Source organism: Mus musculus, chromosome 7 (genome assembly GCF_000001635.26).
Source record: "Mus musculus strain C57BL/6J chromosome 7, GRCm38.p6 C57BL/6J".
Taxonomy (NCBI): Eukaryota; Metazoa; Chordata; class Mammalia; order Rodentia; family Muridae; genus Mus; species Mus musculus.
This window is the reverse complement of record NC_000073.6, coordinates 75,613,146-75,634,429: the sequence shown is the minus strand read 5'-3', so window position 1 is coordinate 75,634,429 and position 21,284 is coordinate 75,613,146. Positions and strand designations below refer to the sequence as shown.

Genomic DNA, 21,284 nt, shown 5'->3' with positions numbered 1-21,284 from the left:
GAGATGACTTGTTCCTCTGATTTTTCTCTTCACAGCAAGAAGGAATAACTCTGGTACAGTCATTCTGTAAGAGAAGCCAAGAAATGATTCAGCTTCCCATGGAAGACCTTCCTCATCACTCCCAGCGAACTCACCACAGTACAGTCATGCTTTCCAGAGCGCAGAAGTACAGCTTGCTCTTTTTTTTTTTTTTTTTAAATCAAGGTTCAAAAGACAAAGCAAAAAAGAAAAGTCCGCTGTGGGAGAAACAATATCAAAAACCCACTGTAGGACTTTCCTGTCAGGTTTATGTCAGTATTTATGTGTCCCCCAAACAAAAACTGATTCTCACACTGGAAGCGATCTGAACATCTACTCCCTGTAGACTAGCATTCATAATATGGGGAGACACCATCAGAGGTGCCAAGGGAGCAAAGCAATCAATAGCCTTGCACAGCTGTGACATTTATCATTCACAACAATGACCAGCAAGGCACTTTCATCTTAGCCACCAGCTGTTTAACTGGACTTAAAGACAGCTCAATAAAAAGGAAAGAAAGAGCGTCTGTACTAAGAAAGAATGCCTGTACTATAAATCTAGCCAACTCTCCAGAACTAGTGAGGTCACAGATCTTGGAGGGAAACCTACCACCATCACTTTCCTAAGTCAATATGTACCAACTGCATTCTAAACACTTACTTGGATTACCCTCAGATAATTATAGCTCTCACTGGCCATCAGAGGGTTTTTTTGTTTTTTCCTAGAAAACAAAGTCCATTACAGAAAGCCACAATTGTCAATATACTGAGAACAACTGGTCTGGGGTGCTGTACTGGGTGGCTTTGTGTCAACTTAACACAAGCTAGAGTCATCAGAGAGGAAGGAGCCTCAGTTGAGGAAATGCCTCCATCAGATGCAGCTGTAAGGCATTTTTTTCAACTAGTGATCAATGGGGGAGGGCACAACCTATTGTGGGTTCTATAAGAAAGCAGGCTGAGCAAGCCAGTTAGCACCACCTCTCCATGGCCTCTGCATCAGCCCCTGCTTCCATGCCCTGTTTGAGTTCTTATTCTGAATTCCTTCTATAATGAACAGTAATACAGAAGTGTAAGCCAAATAAACTTTTTTTTCCTCCCCAATTTGCTCTTTGGACATGGTGTTTCATTGCAGCAAAAGAAACTCTAAGAGGGGTGCCCAATTTAAATGGAAACATCAACAAGACAACTGCACACCCAGGACTCAGGGAACATTGTTGTGGCAGAAAGACTGTTAAGAGCCGGAGGACCAGGAAGTCTGCTGAGTATGTCTTGTGACAGGAGGATTGCGTCCATAAAACATCAACAATGTGTTGCCTAGACAATACCACAACAATGAAAATACCGACTGACATGCTAAGGTGAATGGGAGAAATCTCATGGGGCTCCAACCTTAGATGGAAATTCACTGGCAATTAACAACTGTTTAGAGAGGGCCCCCTAAATAAAGTTATCCCATGCCAAATGCTTAGTCCTGAAATCATATACATACAAGCAACCCTCAACTGACTCTGAAGGTTTTACTTATATAGTTTTGTTTACATACATATATAGCAACAACAACAATAAGATGTAGGAGGCCATGCATTTGAGCAGAGGGGTCTGGAAGAGGCTGGAGGGAAGAAAGGGATGAGGAACGCGCCCCCGTAATTGTATCCAATCAAAACAGGTATTTCTATGTTCTGGAAAAATTTCAAGAGGTGTAACAAAACTTTTACTCCCAGAATAAATCCCAAGACTGTACATAGGAAGTTGCTATACAAACACATACTGAAAACGGGAAAGCCAGGTGTGGTAGTACATCCCTAAAACCCAGCACTTGTGGGTAGTGACACAAGGGACCAGAAGTTTAAGGTCAGTATAAGCTGCATAAAAAAACCTGAAGCCAGCTTAGGCTATAAGAGACCATGTCTTAAAAAAAAAAAAGTCAACCAACCGAGTAAAGAGTGGTAAAGAGTGGGTAATGGCCATCAAACTGAAATACATGCCAGTGCTCACAGCACACTACAGGAAGCACAGGATGACCCAGGAACTGAGAGTCTGTTAGGCCAGAACGGGACAAGATGAATGCTGAATGAAGCCAGACTACCTTGAGTCAATAAATTATGGCTTCCAATCTATAAAATGGCAATAAAACTAATAAAGCCAGCTATAGGAGAAGTTATGAGAATACATGGATTAAGGTATGAAAAGTATTTGTAGCACTATTGTGGCATATTAGTTGCTGCAATTCTTATTTCTGAGCATTGTTGTTTTTTATCTTATCAAAAAGAGTACTTTAAGCCAGTCTTCAAGGAGACATATGTGCTAAAACAACTAATTACGATAAATCCCTACAAATTTAGAATTGAAGGAACAAAACATTTGTGATGGATAAATCCTTGGTTGTCTACTTGACATCTAGAATTAACTAAGACCAAGCAAAAATATTTTTCTTGGTTGGACTATTTGAGGTGGGAGACCCATTTGAAATTCAGATTACTTGAAGTCAGAGGATCAACCCTAAATCTGGGTCCCACCTTCTGCTGTCAGAATACCAAGGTAGCCTGCAGGCCAGCAGCTCTCTTAGGACTTAACAACTACCAGATTTTTGTCCTTTCCATCAACAGACAGCCATAGCTAGATTACTTGGACCACAGCTTGTACACCACTCTAATAAAGTCTCTGTGTGTGTGCGTGTGTGTGTGTGTGTGTGTGTGTGTGTGTGTGTGTGTTCTATGTGTTCCATTCCTTTAGAGAACCGTTACTAATACAACATGTTTGCTGAAATCAGACTACTACCTTCTCACTGCATAGGTTTTAAACCTTATTATGAGAGCAGCAGGGGTGTTTCTTCAGGGTGTGTTAGTGCAGAACTTTAATTCCAGAACTTGAGTGGCAGGTGCAAGTGGATCTCTGTGAGTTCCAGGCCATCCTGGTCTGGTGATTTCCAGGACAGTCGGGACTATAGGGTGGGATGAAGCATGATGGCATGAAAATTTTATCAAACTCCACTGAATAGTACACAAATTTAAAACTTACAAGGTATTTCTTGAATTTGTCAATTAAAAATTTTAGACCAAGATGACTGCAGGATAATTGTTGCTGCAGGAAGTGAATGGATCTCTCTCCCCCCACCCCACTCCTCCTCCTTCTTCTCCCTTCTCTCTCTCTCTCTCTCTCTCTCTCTCTCTCTCTCTCTCTCTCTCACACACACACACACACACACACACACACACAGAGAGAGAGAGGGGGGTAATAGTGGGGAACCTGAGGGCCAGAGATAGAGAGAGAGGTAATAGTGGGGAACCTTAGGGCCTGAAGAGGAGCTGTCAGGTAGGAACCGTATTCTAAGGAACGGATTAAACTGTATAAGTAGCCTAAGTTCAAAAGGTTTTTAAAAATGTATTGCTGTTTACATATGTGTGTGTTGAACATACCATAGTGTGTCTGATCAAATTTGTGGAGCTGGTTCTTTCTTCTCACCTTTATAGGAGTTCTGAGAATCAAAATCAGGCTGCCAGGCTTACACAAGTGACTTTACTCATTGAGCCATTTCACCAATCCCAGAAGCCACTTACTAATAAAATTATATATTATCCCATAAATTTCTGATAGGGAGAGAGGCATTAAGAAAAAGGGTATTGGCCACTATAAATAAATGGTATTAGTAGTTAGACCTTATTAATAAATTATCTGAAAAGAAATTAATCAGCAAACAAAATAAACTCTCTACTTGTTCTGAATACCTCCTTTAACCTCCTTTAACCTAGTGTCAGATTCCCTGGAACTGGAGTTACAGATGGTTGTGAGCCATCATGTGAGTGCTGAGAACCCTACCAAGGCCCCCTGCAAGAGCAACAAGGGCTCTAAAACAAACAAGCCAGCTCCAGCACCCAATCTGTTTTAGTACCAACTCCTGCCAAGGTATTAATTTTGCACCCCAACTAACATAACTTAAAGTTTTGTTCTATGAATCTAGCCAATAAGATTTTTTTTAAAGGATGCAGTAAATATATTTTTTGTATGTAGATTTCTGAGAAGCAATACAGAAATTTGTTAGCTAGCTAGGTCCCTGCCCTGCTAGCATTTTCTGTATTTCCTTTCCTTGGAAGACATTCACCATATGGCAAACATTACACATTCTTGCTGTAAGGGATGGAGATAGAATGCAAGAATATAGAGGGCTAAGGGGAATAAGTATACATGAAGGGCTTAAGCAGAAGGCAGCTGGGAGGGTAGAGGAGATGAAGGAAGGAACAACTAACATAAAAGGTATTCTGAAAAGGTCATATGGAAGCTTACTACTGTAGAAGCTTCCTAAAAAAACACACACATATAAAAAGTTTAAAGGGTTGAGAGAGGTGGCTCAGCAGTTAAGAACACTGACTACTCTTCCAGAGGACCCCGCTTCATTCCCCAGCACTCACACGGCAGCTCAACTATCTGTAACAACTTCTTAGTTCACTTGAGACCAGCAAATGATCAAATGGTAAACCGGCATAGGTGACTCATGCACGTCCCTGTACTGTATTAATGCACCTAACAGCCTTATGGCTTTGACAATGCTGACATCAAGGAGATGAGGGAGATGGCTCAGCTGATATGGTACTGCTATGTAAGTATGAGACCCAGAGTCTGGATCCCCAACAGCCATGTAAAACCCAGGGACAGAGGTGAACATCTGTAACCTCAGCACTGGGGCAGTTATGTGGGGGGTATGATAGCAGGGCCAGGGCTAGGAGGATGCCTGCAACTGACTGGACCAGTCAGTATGGCAGAATTGGTGAAGTCAAGGTTCAAGAGAAAGCTTGTCTCAAAAAAAAAAAAAAAAAAAAAGAAACAGAAAAAAGTAGATGGGTCCAATTAGCTGTTAAAGTCACTTGCAAAAACAAAACAAAACAAACAAACAAACCAAAAGACCCCTCAATTCCTGGGACCCATATCATAGCAACAACCGACTTCCTCATATGTTGTCTTCCAACCTCCACATGCATGATATTAATATGTGCACACTGACACTATTTCACTACTATTTGTTTTGTTAAAAACACATACAAAGTAAATAAATGTAAAAAATAATAAAAACCATAAAACAGACATATGACACCAACCTCTGGCTTCTGAATGCATAAAGGTATAAAGAGACATCCAAACACAGATGCACACACACGCACACATACAATGGATTTTGTTCAGCATTTAAACACGAGCTAATTTAGAAACATAATAAACTTCTAAGTAGGAGCCTCCAGCTATTTGCCAACTATTTGAAACTTACAAAATGCACTCATCACATTTTCTAAAGTAAAAACTGTCTCACTCAATATAGTCTTGATATTTAATCTTGGGGAAGCAGCATAAAGAGCTGTGAGTCACAACATTAAAGAACGGAGGGAGAAAGTACAGCAGATGCTTCATAAAGTCTTCTCTGTCTGACAGAACTCAGTTCCTCCTATAGTTACCAGGAGTATGTACACGGGATGGGACAGGAAAATACATATGCAAACAAACAAACAAACAAACTATATATACATATATCCCTAGTAAATGGTTATTTTGCTAAATTAAAATTAATTACATACATCTGACAAAGGTTATTATTTTTTAAAAGAATGGGAAATTAAGGGGAGTAGTAAGGGTGAATATGATAAAAATACACTGTGCAAAATTCTCAGAAAAATCAACAAAAATATTTATTTTAAAAGAAGAATAGCCAAAAGAAACATTTTGTGAAAATGTATGTCAATATTTACTGTCCTCCTACCATAAGTGCAACAGTTCCTCCATTAGCAAGAGCTGTTGAAATTTACTCAATGTGTATATTTTTACAATAGAGTAGCTTTCAAGATATTTTCTGACTGCCACTTTAAACTTCAGAGTTTTGCAGTTAATTCTATTATACTGCACCAGCTGGTAATGTTCAGAGAAGGAACAGTTTGCTAGCCCTTTTGTCTTTTTATAAGAGCACCCATTTCCATCATACCCTTTCTCTGCTGGGGTGACACACTATAGGAAACCATAAGAAAAATGGACAGAAGAAGTTGCTGAGCCCCCAGGTTAAACAACCTGGTTCACACTGAAATGTGCTCAGCCTCAGATACTGCAGGGTACTGTAAGTTCAGTCACCTTCTTCTTTTGCATCTGCACTAATTTCTGTTTTCCTTTTCCCTTTTTTGCTTTCCTTTCTATACCCCAAAGAACTTAAAAGAACCAAGGAAGCTTTTCACATCAGCTTCTGTAGAGAATGATATCAAATAATCAGTAGGGAAGAGTTCAAGGCTAAAAGAACAGCAAGACTAGCTCAGCTGAGACTGATAAATGTAGACCTGTAATTCTACCAAAGGCAGGAGAATCCAAAGTTCAATGTCACTTTCAGCTTCAGATCAAGTTTCATTCTAGCCCTGGCTGGCTCGATTTAGTAAACCAGGTTGGCCTCAAATTCAGATACTCCTTGGCTGCCTCTGCTCCTTGAGTACAGGGATTAGAGGTGTGTCCCACCACATCTTGCAAGTGGCAAGCATCTCAGCCTTAACTAGGGCATGCATGCATTTCCCCTGCTGCAGGGTGTTCCTTTTAATAGGTTCAGCGGCAGCAACAACTGTGAAAGGGCCAAGTATACATTTCATCCCTTTCTTGATCCAAGAGGAAAGCACAGTTTCAGACAAGAAAATCAATTCACTGGGTTTGATGTGAAGCAGACACAGCACCAGGTTCAGCACTAATGAGAGAGGATGGCCAGAGCTCCAATACCCATTTCCATCATTCTATTAGGGAAATCTAATGACTCTTAAGGAACACAGCCTACTGTGCCATGTGTATGGGCATTATGGACAGGAACTGCTCTATGGCAAAACAAAAACAAAAAGGAAGCACATTACGCACACACACACACACACACACACACACACACTCTAGAATTACAATGAAGACACTCCCTGTTTTTAAAAAAAGAATGTTGCCAATGGGGAAAATTTTTGGTGGAAATATTTCCACAGAATTCCACCTAAACTATCTGACAGTGTAATTCAAGAAGTAGGAGGAACATGGTCTAAACAAAAGACAATTCCTGTCAAGTTCACCTGGCCCATATATCAGTGCCCTGTTCACTTGTTTCCCAACCTTCTGAGTGACAGTCCACTTTATCCATTTGGGCAGAATCCTGGTTCCTATTACAGTGTTCAGCCCACAAAAACAGAGATTTGCAAAAGGCAAATATATCTGGTAACTACACAACAGCACCATCCCTAGAATGAAGGGACATACTCCCAACAGTATAATTTATAGTTGTAATTTCATTCTAAGTTTTTAAAGTAGAGGACTCATACATAGACTCATATATGGTTTCTCTCTTCCCTTCTGCCAATGTGATGTTCTGGGGCTTTCTATAACCCCTGACCTTGCAAGAATGTAATGAGCAGAAAATACTAAGAGTAAATGTATTTGTGCCTTCAAGTAAAGACTGCAGACTGCATGGGTCCTGGGGCTTCTCATCATGCATTCCCCATCTCCTGAATGGCCCAGGCCCTGGTCCAGGTTATCCAGTGACCTGTTTCTTCAGCAATGTGAGACCAAACCCTCTCATCTATAAGTCCTTTCACTTAATTGGCCTTTAGATGGCTCAGGAGAAAAATGAATTATAATAGAAGAAAGATTGGTTAATAAATTAATGATGTCAAAATAGAACAGACTGGGTTGAGAGAGAGAATTCATTAGGTAAAGTGCTTTGCATCAAGATGTGAGTCTGATTCCCCCAAACTCATGTTTGTTTGTTTGAATTGTGTGTTGGGGACAGGGAGGCCAGAGAACAGCCTCTTCATGTTTTAATTGAAACAAACAAACAAACAAACAACAATAATCCAGATGTGAACACACTTTTGTATCAGCACTGTAGAGGTGAACAAAGGCAGGACCCTGCAGCTTGCTGGCATCCAGTCTTCCCTACTTGGTAAGTTCCAAGTGACTGAGGATCTCTGTCTCAAAACCAAACCAAACCAAACCAAACCAAACCGAACCGAACCAAACCAAACCAAACCAAACCAAACCAAACCAAACCAAACCAAACCAAACCAAACCAAACCAAACCAAAAAACCAAAACCTCCAAACCAAACCAAACCAAAAACCCAAAACCAAACACATGGTAGATGGGGCCCGAGAAAGGATGTCTGCAGTTGACGACTTCTCTTAATATGCACATACACTCAAGCTTACAAACACATAAAAAGAAATAAAACTGACCAAACCACATTTCTCAGAAGTTATCATTTTCATAGCAGCACAAGAAATCAGATATTAAAAAAAGAGATCCTATGGTTCTGCTTTGTCCAGGCCCACCAGGATATATCCTGATGAAAACAGAAAGCATGAGGCTATTTCTCTTCTCATACCATCAGAAAACATCAGAAAGCAAATCAAACTTCTATGTGACTCATGTGGGCTGCTCATTTGGATCTGATGGTGCCTTCCAGCTAGATCACTATTTCTTGTAAGAGTTCAAGGATGACAACATACCACAAGCATATATAAAAAGAAAGATACTGTACTCTGGGAAAATACTATGAATGGAATCCCTGCCCCCCTGCCCCCAAGATAGGGTTTCTTCATGTACCAGATTGGGCAGTCTTGGGTGTCCTGGAATTCGATTTGTACACCAGGCAGGGGGCCTCAAACTCACAGGGATCTACCTGTCTCTGTCTCTCGAGTGCTGGGATTAAAGGCATGTGCCACCACGCTCTGCTGTTGATGGGATTTTTAATGTACTGAGTTTACTCAACAGAGATTTGCACATGGCCTTGCCACATGCCTCCAAGAACCTGTACCTGATGGCAATTCACTAAAAGGAAGGATTATAAAGGCATAGTACAGTAGATGAAAGCCTCATTAGTCAAAAAGGGATTAAGCATACATATTTAGCTGTATCCTTTCCATAATTTCCCCCATGTATGGGAGTGGGAGGTAGGGCTGCAAGAACAGGGAGGTAGGAGGGTAACCAAGCAGTAGAGATGGACCCATCTATGAGTCTCCTTAGTGAACAAATAGTGTTCTTGGAGACACTTTACTGGGGAGGTTTCTGGGCGAGCCTGGATTATTTTGGTGTCAAAAAGTGAATTTTCTTTGATAGGCCCGAAAGAAGAAATTGGACCACTAGTTAGGTGGGCAGACAATGCTTGGTGCTTTGGGGTTTCTTGGGTACAAATAAATTCCTTGCTGATTTTAAGGTTATAACCTCATCAACACTAAAATTCCTATGTCCAGATGCCATGAGAACACTTATTTCTTGAAAAGTTCAGATTTCTGTAGTTACAGAATCTGGAACATAGAGGAAATCTTTAAGTACTTAATTTTGATTTAGTCCCATTCTCTATTAAAAAAATGTCCAAGAAGGGGTACCTCCAATTAAAGTACATATTTCTACTAGTCTCTCTAGATAATAAATGATTCTTAAATTTTAAAAAAGATTTATTATTTTATATATGTGAGTACTCTATAGCTGTCTTCACACCAGAAGAGGGCGTCGGATCCCATTCCAGATGGTTGTGAGCCACTACATGGTTGCTGGGAATTGAACTCAAGACCTCTGGAAGAGCAGTCAGTCCTCTTAACCTCTGAGCCATCTCTCCAGCCCGATTCTTAAATTTTTACTGTTTACCCCCTAGTCCCCATTTCTTTGATTGCATGTAAGTTTTCCAGATGTAGGGTCACCACACTCAAGTTATTGTAGATTCTATATAGAAATGTGTGTATCCATGCATACAGGATTGTTAGGCATACATATAACACAAATTTCTGGAAGCTCAGAGTCTGATTTATTCATTTAAATACTTCCAGAGGTGCCTACTAGGCAACTACACTTATTCTGTTATTCCTATTACAATTAGGTTAAATAGTTTGAGAAATTTCTTTCAGCTATTGTCAATAGTAAAATCTAAAGCAAAACTTTTCCAAGATCATATGTTAACTATGGAACAAAATCTTTTAAAACTTTATTAGTTATCAATCCATCCTACTTGGCCAGGACAGGATGCTACCTAGAGAGGAAAACCAGTGCAATATATGTTTTGTTCAAATCATCTTTTTTAGCTAGGTATAATTTGAATTTTTTGTATTTGCTAATTTGAATTTTCTTTTAAAAATATATTATTTATTATCTCTCTCTCTCTCTCTCTCTCTCTCTCTCTCTCTCTCTCTCTCTCTGTGTGTGTGTGTGTGTGTGTGTGTGTGTCACAGGAGAGCTTTAGGGAGTCAGTTCTCTTCTTTCTGAACGTGGGTTCCCAGGGACGGAACTGCAGGTTTGGTTAAAGATATCCTTATCTACTGAGGCATCTTGCCAGCTCCCATCAGTTAATATTTTTTTATTTATTTTATTTATATGACTACATTGTCACTTTCTTTAGACATACAAGAGGAGGATCCCATTATAGATGGTTGTGAGCCATCATGTGGTTGCTGAGAATTGAACTAAGGACCTTTGCAAGAGCCATCTCTCCAGCCCAGTTAATATTTTTTGAAGGCTACATATGCATTGGTGTAAGCAGTTAGAAACTATATCCTTAAAACTGTTTCTATCTAAAGGAGTTCTCAAAATGAAAGAATGCTTGTATCAGTACATGAAGACAAAGAAGTAAAGAGAAGATTAAGTTTTCACTGTATGAATAGGAATTCTGAAGCAGAAACAGGAGTGTTGCCATGCTTCACACACTATTGAACACTTCTACTGTTCATACGTTTACGCTAAATGTTCCTTTTCTTACTTTTCTACTCAAATTTCTTAAACCTGGGGTTCCTACTTGCAAACTGGCTTATTTCTGCAGTTTAGGTCATTCTAGGATCTTTGCGGGGTCAAGTATGTTAGGCAGGCAGGTAAAGGACACCAAAAGATTCCCAGGTTTATGTTCTTTCCAAGGAAATTCTGGTACCACTGAGCTATATGTATATTACCCAAGCCACCATTATGCTTCAGATAACACCCCTGTCTGAGCTTCACATCACACACGGTATCTGATGTGCCACGCTACATGTGCAGTGACCGTCTGCACTTGCTTCCCTGTTTGACTAGATGATGTGAATGCCAAAGGATGAAGTAGCTTTCTAAAATGCTCTGCATATTTGATGTGATATGTTGACTAACAAAGAATGCTTGTTTACTAAAAAATAGATGAAATCAACCTACAGGCAGGCTCAGATGCTAAACACTTGAAATCATTATCCCTCAAACAATCTGATCTGCATAGAAACATTTATTAACCTTTCAGTGGTCAACAAAGAAGCCATCATTAGACATCTTCTTCAAATACATACACAAATACAATGTCTCTAACTGTCCAAATCATAGGTAGTGATATATACTCTGAGGAGAGGTATATATTTCTCAGCATATTAAATAACATTGATTTCTCCATTTTTCTATTAGAAAAGCTGTCTTATCTAAGAGGCAAAACAAAGCAGGTCTAAGATATATTACATCAATAACATGAACAGGAACTTAGGACTGGAAGCAGTTTTCCTAAGATCGTCTTATGATGGCTCTTCCAAGTTTACTGACAAAAACAGTGTTTGTACTAAAGACTGTATTTCCAGAACATATCACATAAAAAACAAAATCTCAGTCTTTAAAAGTAAATGTCCTTAAGACAGGAGACTTTACTATTGAAAAGTTGGTTTTAATAAATAACCCTAAAACTAAATATTTTAGTACTCAAACTTTTCTTATTATTGGCTTAATAATTTTCTATTTCCACTACAGTATGAGCCTGATAATGAAGAGGAGCTACTTTCATGTCAGTGTATTTGAGACCAAACACAGAACTCAAGGAACATGAATTATCAAGCACTGAACTGGGCATCTTCAGGACAAGCATGGAGTGACAGAAAAATCCAAGTGATCACTACTACAGCCTGGCACAGTCCAGTAATTTCTTTCCAAAAGGTTTTTAAAAGCCCACTAACTACAGTCTAAACAGCATGTGTGATACTTGAGTTAACTGAAAATGAGGTAATAAATAACCTGCAGCTTATAAGTGGCCTGTGTTATATGCTAGAACGACATTGACTCTAAGTAGCGCAAATAACAGAGCAGGCATCAAAACTGCAAATATACATAAGCAACTGAGCTTCTCCATACACAAGCGAAGTCACTCAGATGAACAAATGAACTGTAGTAAGGATGAACAAAAGGAAATCGAGATTGTGTGATATGGACAGAGAGAGTTAAGACTTACATCCTGTTGTTCTGTCTCAAAAGGAGGCGACACGAGGATGACCACAATTCCTTGAAAACTCCTGGATCTCTGAGGTCCAGGTCTAGACCCACTTGGACACCAAGTTCCAGGCTAGCCATGGGTACAAAAACTAAACAAAACACTGGATCCTCATACAACTGAAGACCCCAAACAAACAAAAAAAAAAAAACTTGGAAAACATTAAAAGAAAAAAGTGACGAGTTAAACATTTGGTAGTTAACTAGAATCTTATCTTTACAAATCCATTAGAATTGTCCTTTGGTTCAACATACAAGAAACACCCCAACACTTATGAACTTACCTCATTTTTTTTTTTTCAGAAGCATATGCTGGTCAAAAACTAAGAGCTAGAACAAACATCAGAAATGATCAGAGTCCAGTATACAAGAGAAAATGAAGGCCAAGAAACTAAGTCAGTCAAGGTCATTTGCAAATGTGTGACCAGATCACTAAGTCCTACCCTTACAGATGTTATCTCTGGGTGGTCCTACACAAAGGTAAGAGTTCTGCCATTACAGTTTTACAGACTGAGATCTTCTGGAGGCATGTCTTTTCCACAACGACACTGAAAATGTATAGAAACAGTGGCTGAAATTTTTTCCTGGAAATTCCCCACTTTTAGGACTTGGAGAGACTTGCTCTGAAACTTAGGGGCTCAGCTTCCCTGTGGCTAATGCTGGCCATAGCATTGTACCCAAAAAGAATAATTAAGGGGGAGGGAATTCGTTATCTTAAATGTTAAAATGTGTGTAAAGGAAATCTATTGCCAACTCAGAAAAAGGCCAATTTGCCTTCTTCTGGGGGACAAAAAGACCACCAACATATATGTAAATATGATGGCGGACATGTTCTTTTAAAGTCCTTAAAAAACTGAAAACTCTTCATAGAGTAGCAGTAGTGAAAGCCATCTTGAAAGGTTTATGAGCCTTGTGGCTAATTTACCCAGCAGTCCAGTCGCTAGGTAAGTTCTTTGGACATCTGGGCGTGAAGCCAACAAGAAGCAGAGAAGTTTTTAGTTCAACTCCTGACATGTGGAAACAAAGGCTTGCCCTTCAAGATGAGAGAGAAAACACGGTGTTCCCATCAAAAGTGATAAAAGGACAGAGAACTCTAGATGATGTTAATAGGAAGCAATCCAAGACAAAGATGGCAGTGATCACAGCTTTGAACACTAAATGTAATACTGTATAAATAACTAAGAATAGAAATTCAGTTACTCTGATGCCTAGGTATATAACTACAAAAAAGGAAAAGAAGTTCTGGCTGAAAATGCTTTCTTGATTTGGGGAAATGTGTTAAGCAAAGAGCACACTTTCCCAGTAACCTAATCCTCAACATATGTGATTTTTACAGTTGTCCTTGAATATATTTGCTCTACAGTGTCTGGCTGCTAGGCCCATGGGCACCCTGACAAGATACACTGGCTTTCAGGATTAACTGTTCCACATGGTTAATAAGCGTAGGCAGTGAGCATTTGGGAAAGAAATTATTTCAGAGATCCTCAATGAACAGATACTAGAGTGAAGCAAGCTCTTCCTGAATGAACTGGGCCATACCTTACAAATAAAAGATCACGGTGACACAAGGACATTTTAGTTTACAGCGAAGGGGGAGGGGAAGCTGAATGTGAAGTGTGTCCCTGACTCCAATGGAGCACACTCTCAGGGTTAAATGGTCCCCAGACTTCTGCCTCTCCAAGGACAAACACAATACCATTTTTCTCAAGTCCTACTTGGCATTCAGCACTATACCTTTCATGCCATTCCTTCTGGAGGGAAAAATGCAAGTCTAGAAAAATACCAGGATAAATACTATCTTGATGATGTTTAGATGCAGCTAAATAGATAAAGAAAACACAAGACATTTAAAAATCAAATTAACTTTGAGCCTAAAACAGAAAGAGAAATTAATCCTACTGAAACAGAAAGCATGAAGAGTTAACATAGTGGGTTAGAATTTGAGTATACAATAAAACACCATTAGGGATACTGGTCTTAAAGAGAAAAACCCGTTATAAACCAAGTGAATACCCTCAGGATGACTCCTCCAGAAAAAACAGCAGCAGAATGGAAGCATTTAGCAGCACAAGGCTGGGTTCCAGCCCAGACGACAGTCTAACTAATGGCGGAACACTTCATTTTTCAATCTCTTCTTTAAAGCGAACTGTTCCATAATCTTTAAGGTCCTTTCAACTCTTCAAGGTCTCGGAAATAAATCAAGCTTCACGTCTCCCAAGTTTAATTATTGTAGGATGCTATTCCTTGAAGCTTTGATTATGTAAGCTAAACAGAAAGAAACAGAGCCTGAGCCCTCCTTATTTAAATGAATAGGATATCAGAATCTGAGGTAATTTAGTAATCCAGGAACAGTAATGTTAAGACGCAGCTATGCTTGTATGCCAGCCGGTTCTGAGCATCTAGAGAGAGACCTCCGAAATTCAAAAAGTATGTAAGAGGAAGCAATGTTGAATACTGAGTTACAACTACTAATAAAACACTGACAATACTTAACAACCATAAAATGCTACATGTGAGTGACCCTTATGCATACATTAACAGCTTTGCCTCCTGGACTGTGAACAATTTCCAACCTAGAGATTCTGAGTACTCTGTGTCATTTAACATACAAGTTTTCCCTGAGCCTACAAAGAAACACCAATCTTAATATTGCCTAATTCAGGCTGGAGAGATGGCTCAGCGGTTAAGAGCACTGACTGCTCTTTCGAAGATCCTGAGTTCAAATCCCAGCGACCACATGATGGCTCACAACCATCTGTAATGGAATCTGATGCCCTCTTCTAGGCTTTCTAAGACAGCTACAGTGTACTTACATATAATAAAGGAAGGAAGGAAGGAAGGAAGGAAGGAAGGAAGGAAGGAAGGAAGGAAGGAAGGTTAGTTGATTTTTTAAAAATTGCCTAATTCCTGTGTGTACCATGATTTTAAAGCACTTGCTGTCTAAAGTCAGCCTTCTAGCACACACTTAAACAGTCTACAGATTGAGAAATATGGACAGCTTGGTTTGCAATTCAAGCATCAGATCACTGAACTATGGACAGCTTGGTTTGCAATTCAAGCATCAGATCACTGAACTAAGAAAACCGGAAATCAACCATAGGTTTCTCTTCAAACAGATTCTGTATTCACACTTAGTAGTAAACCACTACAAATTCCCTATCATTTTAGACTTGCAGGTCAGACAAATGGCTTTGTTCTGTTTTCTATTCGGAAAAGAGTGAGTCAACAAAGCAATAATTCAATGAAGCAATGACTGGCCTATTCCCAAGGCCAAAACAAAGCCTGGGTATGTGTCAGAAAGTCTGGATTAACTACCATTAAACAAATGCCACTCCACCCCTACAATCACACACTCAGTCAACCCTTCCCAAATACAGACATTAGAACATTAAGGCTACGATGGTGAACAGAGATGAGGAAATTGAATTATACAGAGGCTGAGACAAAAATCTAGTTCAGGTCAGACAGAACTCTCTTACCCAATTTACAGTATAGTAATTAGGAGTTACACCAGAGAACAATTTTGTTGTTGTTTTGTTAAGACTGTGTATCTATATACATAGCCCAGACTGGTCTTGAATTTTTGGCAATTCTCCTGCCTCAGTCTCTCAAAGACTGCCATTACATGGGTGTAACACCATGCCCAACTTAACATTTTTTAAAAAGGAAAATAGAGAAGAGAGAAGGGAATGGAAAACCAAAGAAGTCTGATTGCTTGCCTTGCACTGGCATGCAGTATTTTTTTCTTGTTGCTATTGCCAGAAGTTAACACACTCCTTGCTGGTAGCCTATCACTGGTTTTGTACAGACCATGAAAGAAAGCTCTGAGAGCAGATTTTCTAATGACTGAAAAAATCTGAACAAAAATATTTATTGTTGTCAACATCACACGGAATTCAAAACTCTGTGTCTATAAACAAGGGTTTACTGAAACACAGAAACAGTCATTCATTCAAAAACTGTCCCTTGTTGCTTTCCCACTGTGATAGCAAAGGTGACAAGTCAGGGCAAAGACTAAACGTCCTGCAGCGCCCAAAACTTTCAACAGACCTGTTTTCTTCTGACTCAGTAAAAATATAGTAAATGGATAAAAGAGAAGAACTGAATTGGAAACAAAAGTAAGACACACATGGAGTACTACTGAGCTATTAAAAACAATGAATTTATGAAATTCTTAGGCAAATGGATGGATCTGGAGGATATCATCCTAGTGAGGTAACCCAATCACAAAAGAACACACATGATATGCACTCGCTGATAAGTGGATATTAGCCCAGAAACTTAGAATACCCAAGATACAATTTGCAAAATACATGAAACTCAAGAAGAAGGAAGACCAAAGGGTGGATATTTCGTTCCTTCTTAGAATGGGGAACAAAATACCCATGGAAGGGGTTACAGAGACAAAGTTCGGAGCTGAAACAGAAGGAAGAACCATCCAGAGACTGCCCCACCTGGGGATCCATACCATAAAAAACCACCAAACTCAGACACTACTGCAGATGCCAGCAAGATTTTGCTGACAGGACCCTGATATAGCTGTCTCTTATAAGGCTATGCCAGTGCCTGGCAAATACAGAAGTGGATGCTCACAGTGTGATGGAACACAGGGCCCCCAATGAAGGAGCTAGAGAAAGTACCCAAGGAGCTAAAGGGGTCTGCAACCCTATAGGAGGAACAACAATATGAACTAACCAGTACCCCCCAGAACTGTGTCTCTAGTTGCATTTGTAGCAGAGGATGGCCTAGTCGGCCGTCAATGGGAGGAAAAGCCCTTGGTCTTGCGAAGATCACATGCCCCACTACAGGGGATGCCAGGGCCAGGAAGCGGGAGTGGGTAGGCTGGGGAGCAGGGCAGTGGGAGGGTGTAGGGGACTTATGGGATAGCATTGGAATGTAAATGAATAAACTATCTAATAAAAAAATTGTTTTTGAAAAAAAAAAAAGTAAGACACAGGAAACATTGAAGTTTGTGTCCACAGGTTGTCCTTTCAGTGCACAGCAGATAGAGCGAGTCTGGGCACAATAGCAATGGGAGAGGTGCATGGTCAGACTTTGAGCAAAGTTTTAATAACACTGCCAATACAGAAACTTCCATTATTTACACCTGAAAAGTTTGTAAACATTGAAAATCGTATTGGCATATGTTTTCTGTACCAGGTAGAAGTGGACACAGACAATAAGGGAAGAAGAGTCCCTAAGTCCAAAGTAAGAAGAAGAACCCAGGTTCCACCTGTTTCTCATGCCAGTCACATGACTCTTCTAGGCTCTACTCCTCATGCAAGTGAGGGTTGCTGAGAAACTGTAAGAGTATTTTTTCTCTCAGCCCCTAAAACTGCAGGAAGAAATAAGAACGGGACGGGAAAAGACAAAACAAACAGAACTAGAGGCATCTGAATGCAAGGACATGAGTTTGTTCCTTCCCTTCTTTAGGGGCTTCTGGATCAAGGATGCATCCACCTACAAATCTTCTATTCTCATTTCTGCCCTGGGGGGCAAAAGCAACATTGTCTGAAAAATGCTTGCAAGTAAATGCTTTACAAGTAAAGACCCAGGCACGAGCCATGAATATTATCTGCGACACAGGCTGGGCTGGAACAGCTAGCACCTGCTTAACCACTGTTCTCCCAATAAACAAGGCTTGCTATCATCTCGTACACGCAAGCAGTTTGGAATGGTACAGTTCCACTTACCTCCTGTGGTAATTTTTAACAATAAATGCCATTCTGGCCTTAGAAAACCAAAAATAATACAGTCAGGTCACTTTCTAAGGGCAGTAGAAATGAGCATATTAATTTGTTGGTCAGCTTTCCAAAAGTCTGTCTTTGTCTAGCACCTACTCCAAAGCACGGAGCACAAGGTCTTTTCACAAACTTTCCTTGATCTGAAAGTTAGTTAGGAACTTTACATCAGAAGAAAACTGTTTTTAAAAACCCAATGAAGGAGCTGGAGAGATGGCTTGGTAGTTAGGGGCACGTGCTGCTCTCCCAGAAGTCCTGAGCTCCATCCGCACTCAGATCACTCCAGTCCCACATGATCCTAAACGCTCAGGTACAGACAGACCGGCCCTCCAGGAATTAAAATCATTAAATGTTTTAAAAACTATGAATATTAAATTTGGAATAACTACAGGGCCCAACAGTTCCACTGCTGGATACACAAAACCACGCCTACATAATGCGTAATGTCATAGAAGGCACATGATTTCTAATAGCCCAAAACACAAAGCATCTCCAGATACATACCGTCTTCACAATGTTATCTGGCAATAATCAATGCTGCAACATGAGTAAAACATCCAAATACGATGCTAAGTCCCCGAAACTACGAGTACGTCTTTATAATTTCATTTGAATTTAGTTCAAGAATGGGTAAATGGATAGAAAGAGAAATTAGATTCCTGACTGCCAACAAGTGAGTGGAAGGAAGACAAGTGGGGAAGACTGCCAGCATGCACATCAAGAACATCAACAGACGGACAGACAGACAGCTCAGTGGTTAAAAGCTTTGGCTGCTCTTCTGATGCCCTCTTCTGTGGACACTGCACACACATTGTACACAGTCACATGTGTGAGCAAAATAAACATATGCATAAATAATCTAAAAAAAAGAAATACAGGCAGTGGTGGATGCATGATAAAGAACAGCCAAGCATATTTTATTTGAATGGTGGTTTTGCTAATGTATTATTTCTCATGAAGCGACCAGAAAACTATTTACTCAATTGCTTTTTTGCTAATAATGACATGCTTCATATTTTAGATACTTGAGACTGAGCTTCACAACGAAGACATACAATGAACAAGTCAGGTTTAACCAGGTGCATGGATGTCCTTTAGTGGACATTCTCTTTGCATCATGATAAAAGTAATGACCAATTTCAAAGTCTTGTGCTCACAGAGAAAATGTTTTTCACTGTAATCTTTGAAGGATTCATGTAGGAGAGCTCACTCCAAAACGTTGATGACACCAATACAAGATTAACAATAACATACCACTCATTTCAAAAGCAGAACAAGAAAGAAAAGGTAAAGCCGCTGATCTGTCCGGTCCTGTAACAAAAGCGAAGACTGTAGACTACAAGCAAGTTGAACACATTTTGTCCACACCGGCCTGCAGATGCTGCTTACCGCCTGGGTCCCCGGGCCTTGCTTCATCTTGGGTGTGGCAGCTCCATTTCCTACAGCCTCCTCCTCAGAAGCAGCACTGATCCTACTCAGAAGGTCCACTTCATCTCCAGTTCTGGTGTCTGGCATTTCTGAAGTGAACATGGGTTATGCGGAATGAGTGCATTTGATTAAAAAAAAGAAGAAGGTTCCTCTGTGCTTTAGTATTTATACAACAAACCCCAGGTTTCAAACGTTTTGTTTGTTTTTCCATTAAACGTCAGGAGCTGGAGCCATTTCTGACCCCACGCTGAGTTACTCCTCATCACATGGCTCTGTGACTGATTCCCAGATTGTAACTGAGGCTAGAGCTAAAGACGTTTCAGTCGACTGTCTACCCAGTGTCCATTTCACCACTGACTTCTCATGAAAATCTATGAACACTCTTGTGACAGTACATTCATGGACTACAAAGGTGCAGACTAACATCTGAAACATGGCAGTCCATTTTGGACACCATTATAGCAAAAGCTATTTGGACAGTGAAAACAGAAAGCCACTGGTAATGAGGTAAAGCTTCTGGGACTACAATCTCTTAAAAATAGGTTTCCAACCCTGATCTATGCGTAGGCTTAATCGACAAGACTAGACAATTTCAGTAAACTATTATTTCTTCCAAAAGCAAACAGTGGAAAAATAAACAAACAACCCAGATAACCAACCAACCAACCAAAAACCAGAAATATTTTTACTTCTGAAAACAGCTTTTTAAATTTGTTGTTTTGTTTCTGGTATCTAACAGTCTGCCCCATACTGACCATGCTCTCAGCAGACCCTAACAGTCATAGTTTCTTCTACTGAGCCACCACACCGTCAAGCAAAAGCTAAGGCAAATCTAGTCTTCTGACATTCTTTAAGGGGGGGAAGATTGCTTGAATAGTCATATTTTACCCTGATATTACAAATACAAATGGAAATGCTGTCTCATTTTTATTTGGTTGCTGATAATCCAGCGACACTAGTACTTTGGCAATAAAACACCCCGTCTAAAATACCACAGTATCTATCATCCAAGAATAAAACATTAAGATCATTCACTCTAACAGCAAGTGTGACCCTCTAAAAGGTCTTAGATTGTGAAAGTCACATTCCTAACAAAAGAACATTCAAAATTCTTTGTCTTTTCCTTTATAATTATACAACCTTACTAGCAATTTAAAATAGGTAGACATGTTTGCTTACTCAGAGAATGAAAATCTGTTAGCTTTCATACAATTAAGTTTTATTTTGAAGAATCTGATTAAGGAATCCCTCCAGGAAAACGTTTCTGAGAGAATAACTGTGTGTATTATAAAAGAGGGGTATGGTTAGAATGTGATTTTTAGCATAACCCCAACTTTCCTATGCCCCAGCAATGGGAGCTATGTACCAGCTACAAAAGTAAACACTGATTACTGAGACTGCAGAACTGGCTTGGTTTAGTCAAGCACCGACAATCTTGGTTTGCTCAGCACAGTGATCAATCAATGCTTTTGAAGAGGCAAAGGTTCACATTGCCTTCTAACAGGCTTCTCCCAAATCAACAGCTGACTGACTCATAAAGCAATCCATGAGTGGAATGCAACCTCCACAAAAAATACCCCTGGCTATGAGATCACATGCAGGTGTTTTTTTTTTTTTTTTAAGGCAAAGTGACCAGGGACTTTCCTCAACCCTGGCTATTTCGTGAAGAAAGCACCAATGTCTTCACCGTGGCTACTTTTTTTTTTTTTTTTTTTGTAGAGCACCAAGCCCGTTATAAGTCCTTTGGGTAACAAAACAAGTAACTCACCGACACAAAATATATCACAGCAAAATCACATTAACTTTTAAAACTTCCTTCTTCAAGCCTTAAAAACTTTGTACCATTTCTTAGTATCTTCACCAC

At 39.8% G+C, this 21,284-nt stretch overlaps 1 protein-coding gene across 16 annotated transcripts in view; it reads right to left on the bottom strand.

Moving 5' to 3' along the window:
• Akap13 (A kinase (PRKA) anchor protein 13) overlaps positions 1 to 21,284 on the bottom strand; it is a 299,084-nt gene that overhangs the window by 120,180 nt on the left and 157,620 nt on the right. For all 16 annotated transcript variants that reach the window (XM_006541256.3, XM_006541250.4, XM_006541252.4 and 13 more), the window contains one exon: positions 19,382 to 19,509. In XM_006541256.3, coding sequence (XP_006541319.1) covers positions 19,382 to 19,509 — 128 coding nt within the window. The remainder of the gene's footprint in view (positions 1 to 19,381; positions 19,510 to 21,284) is intronic.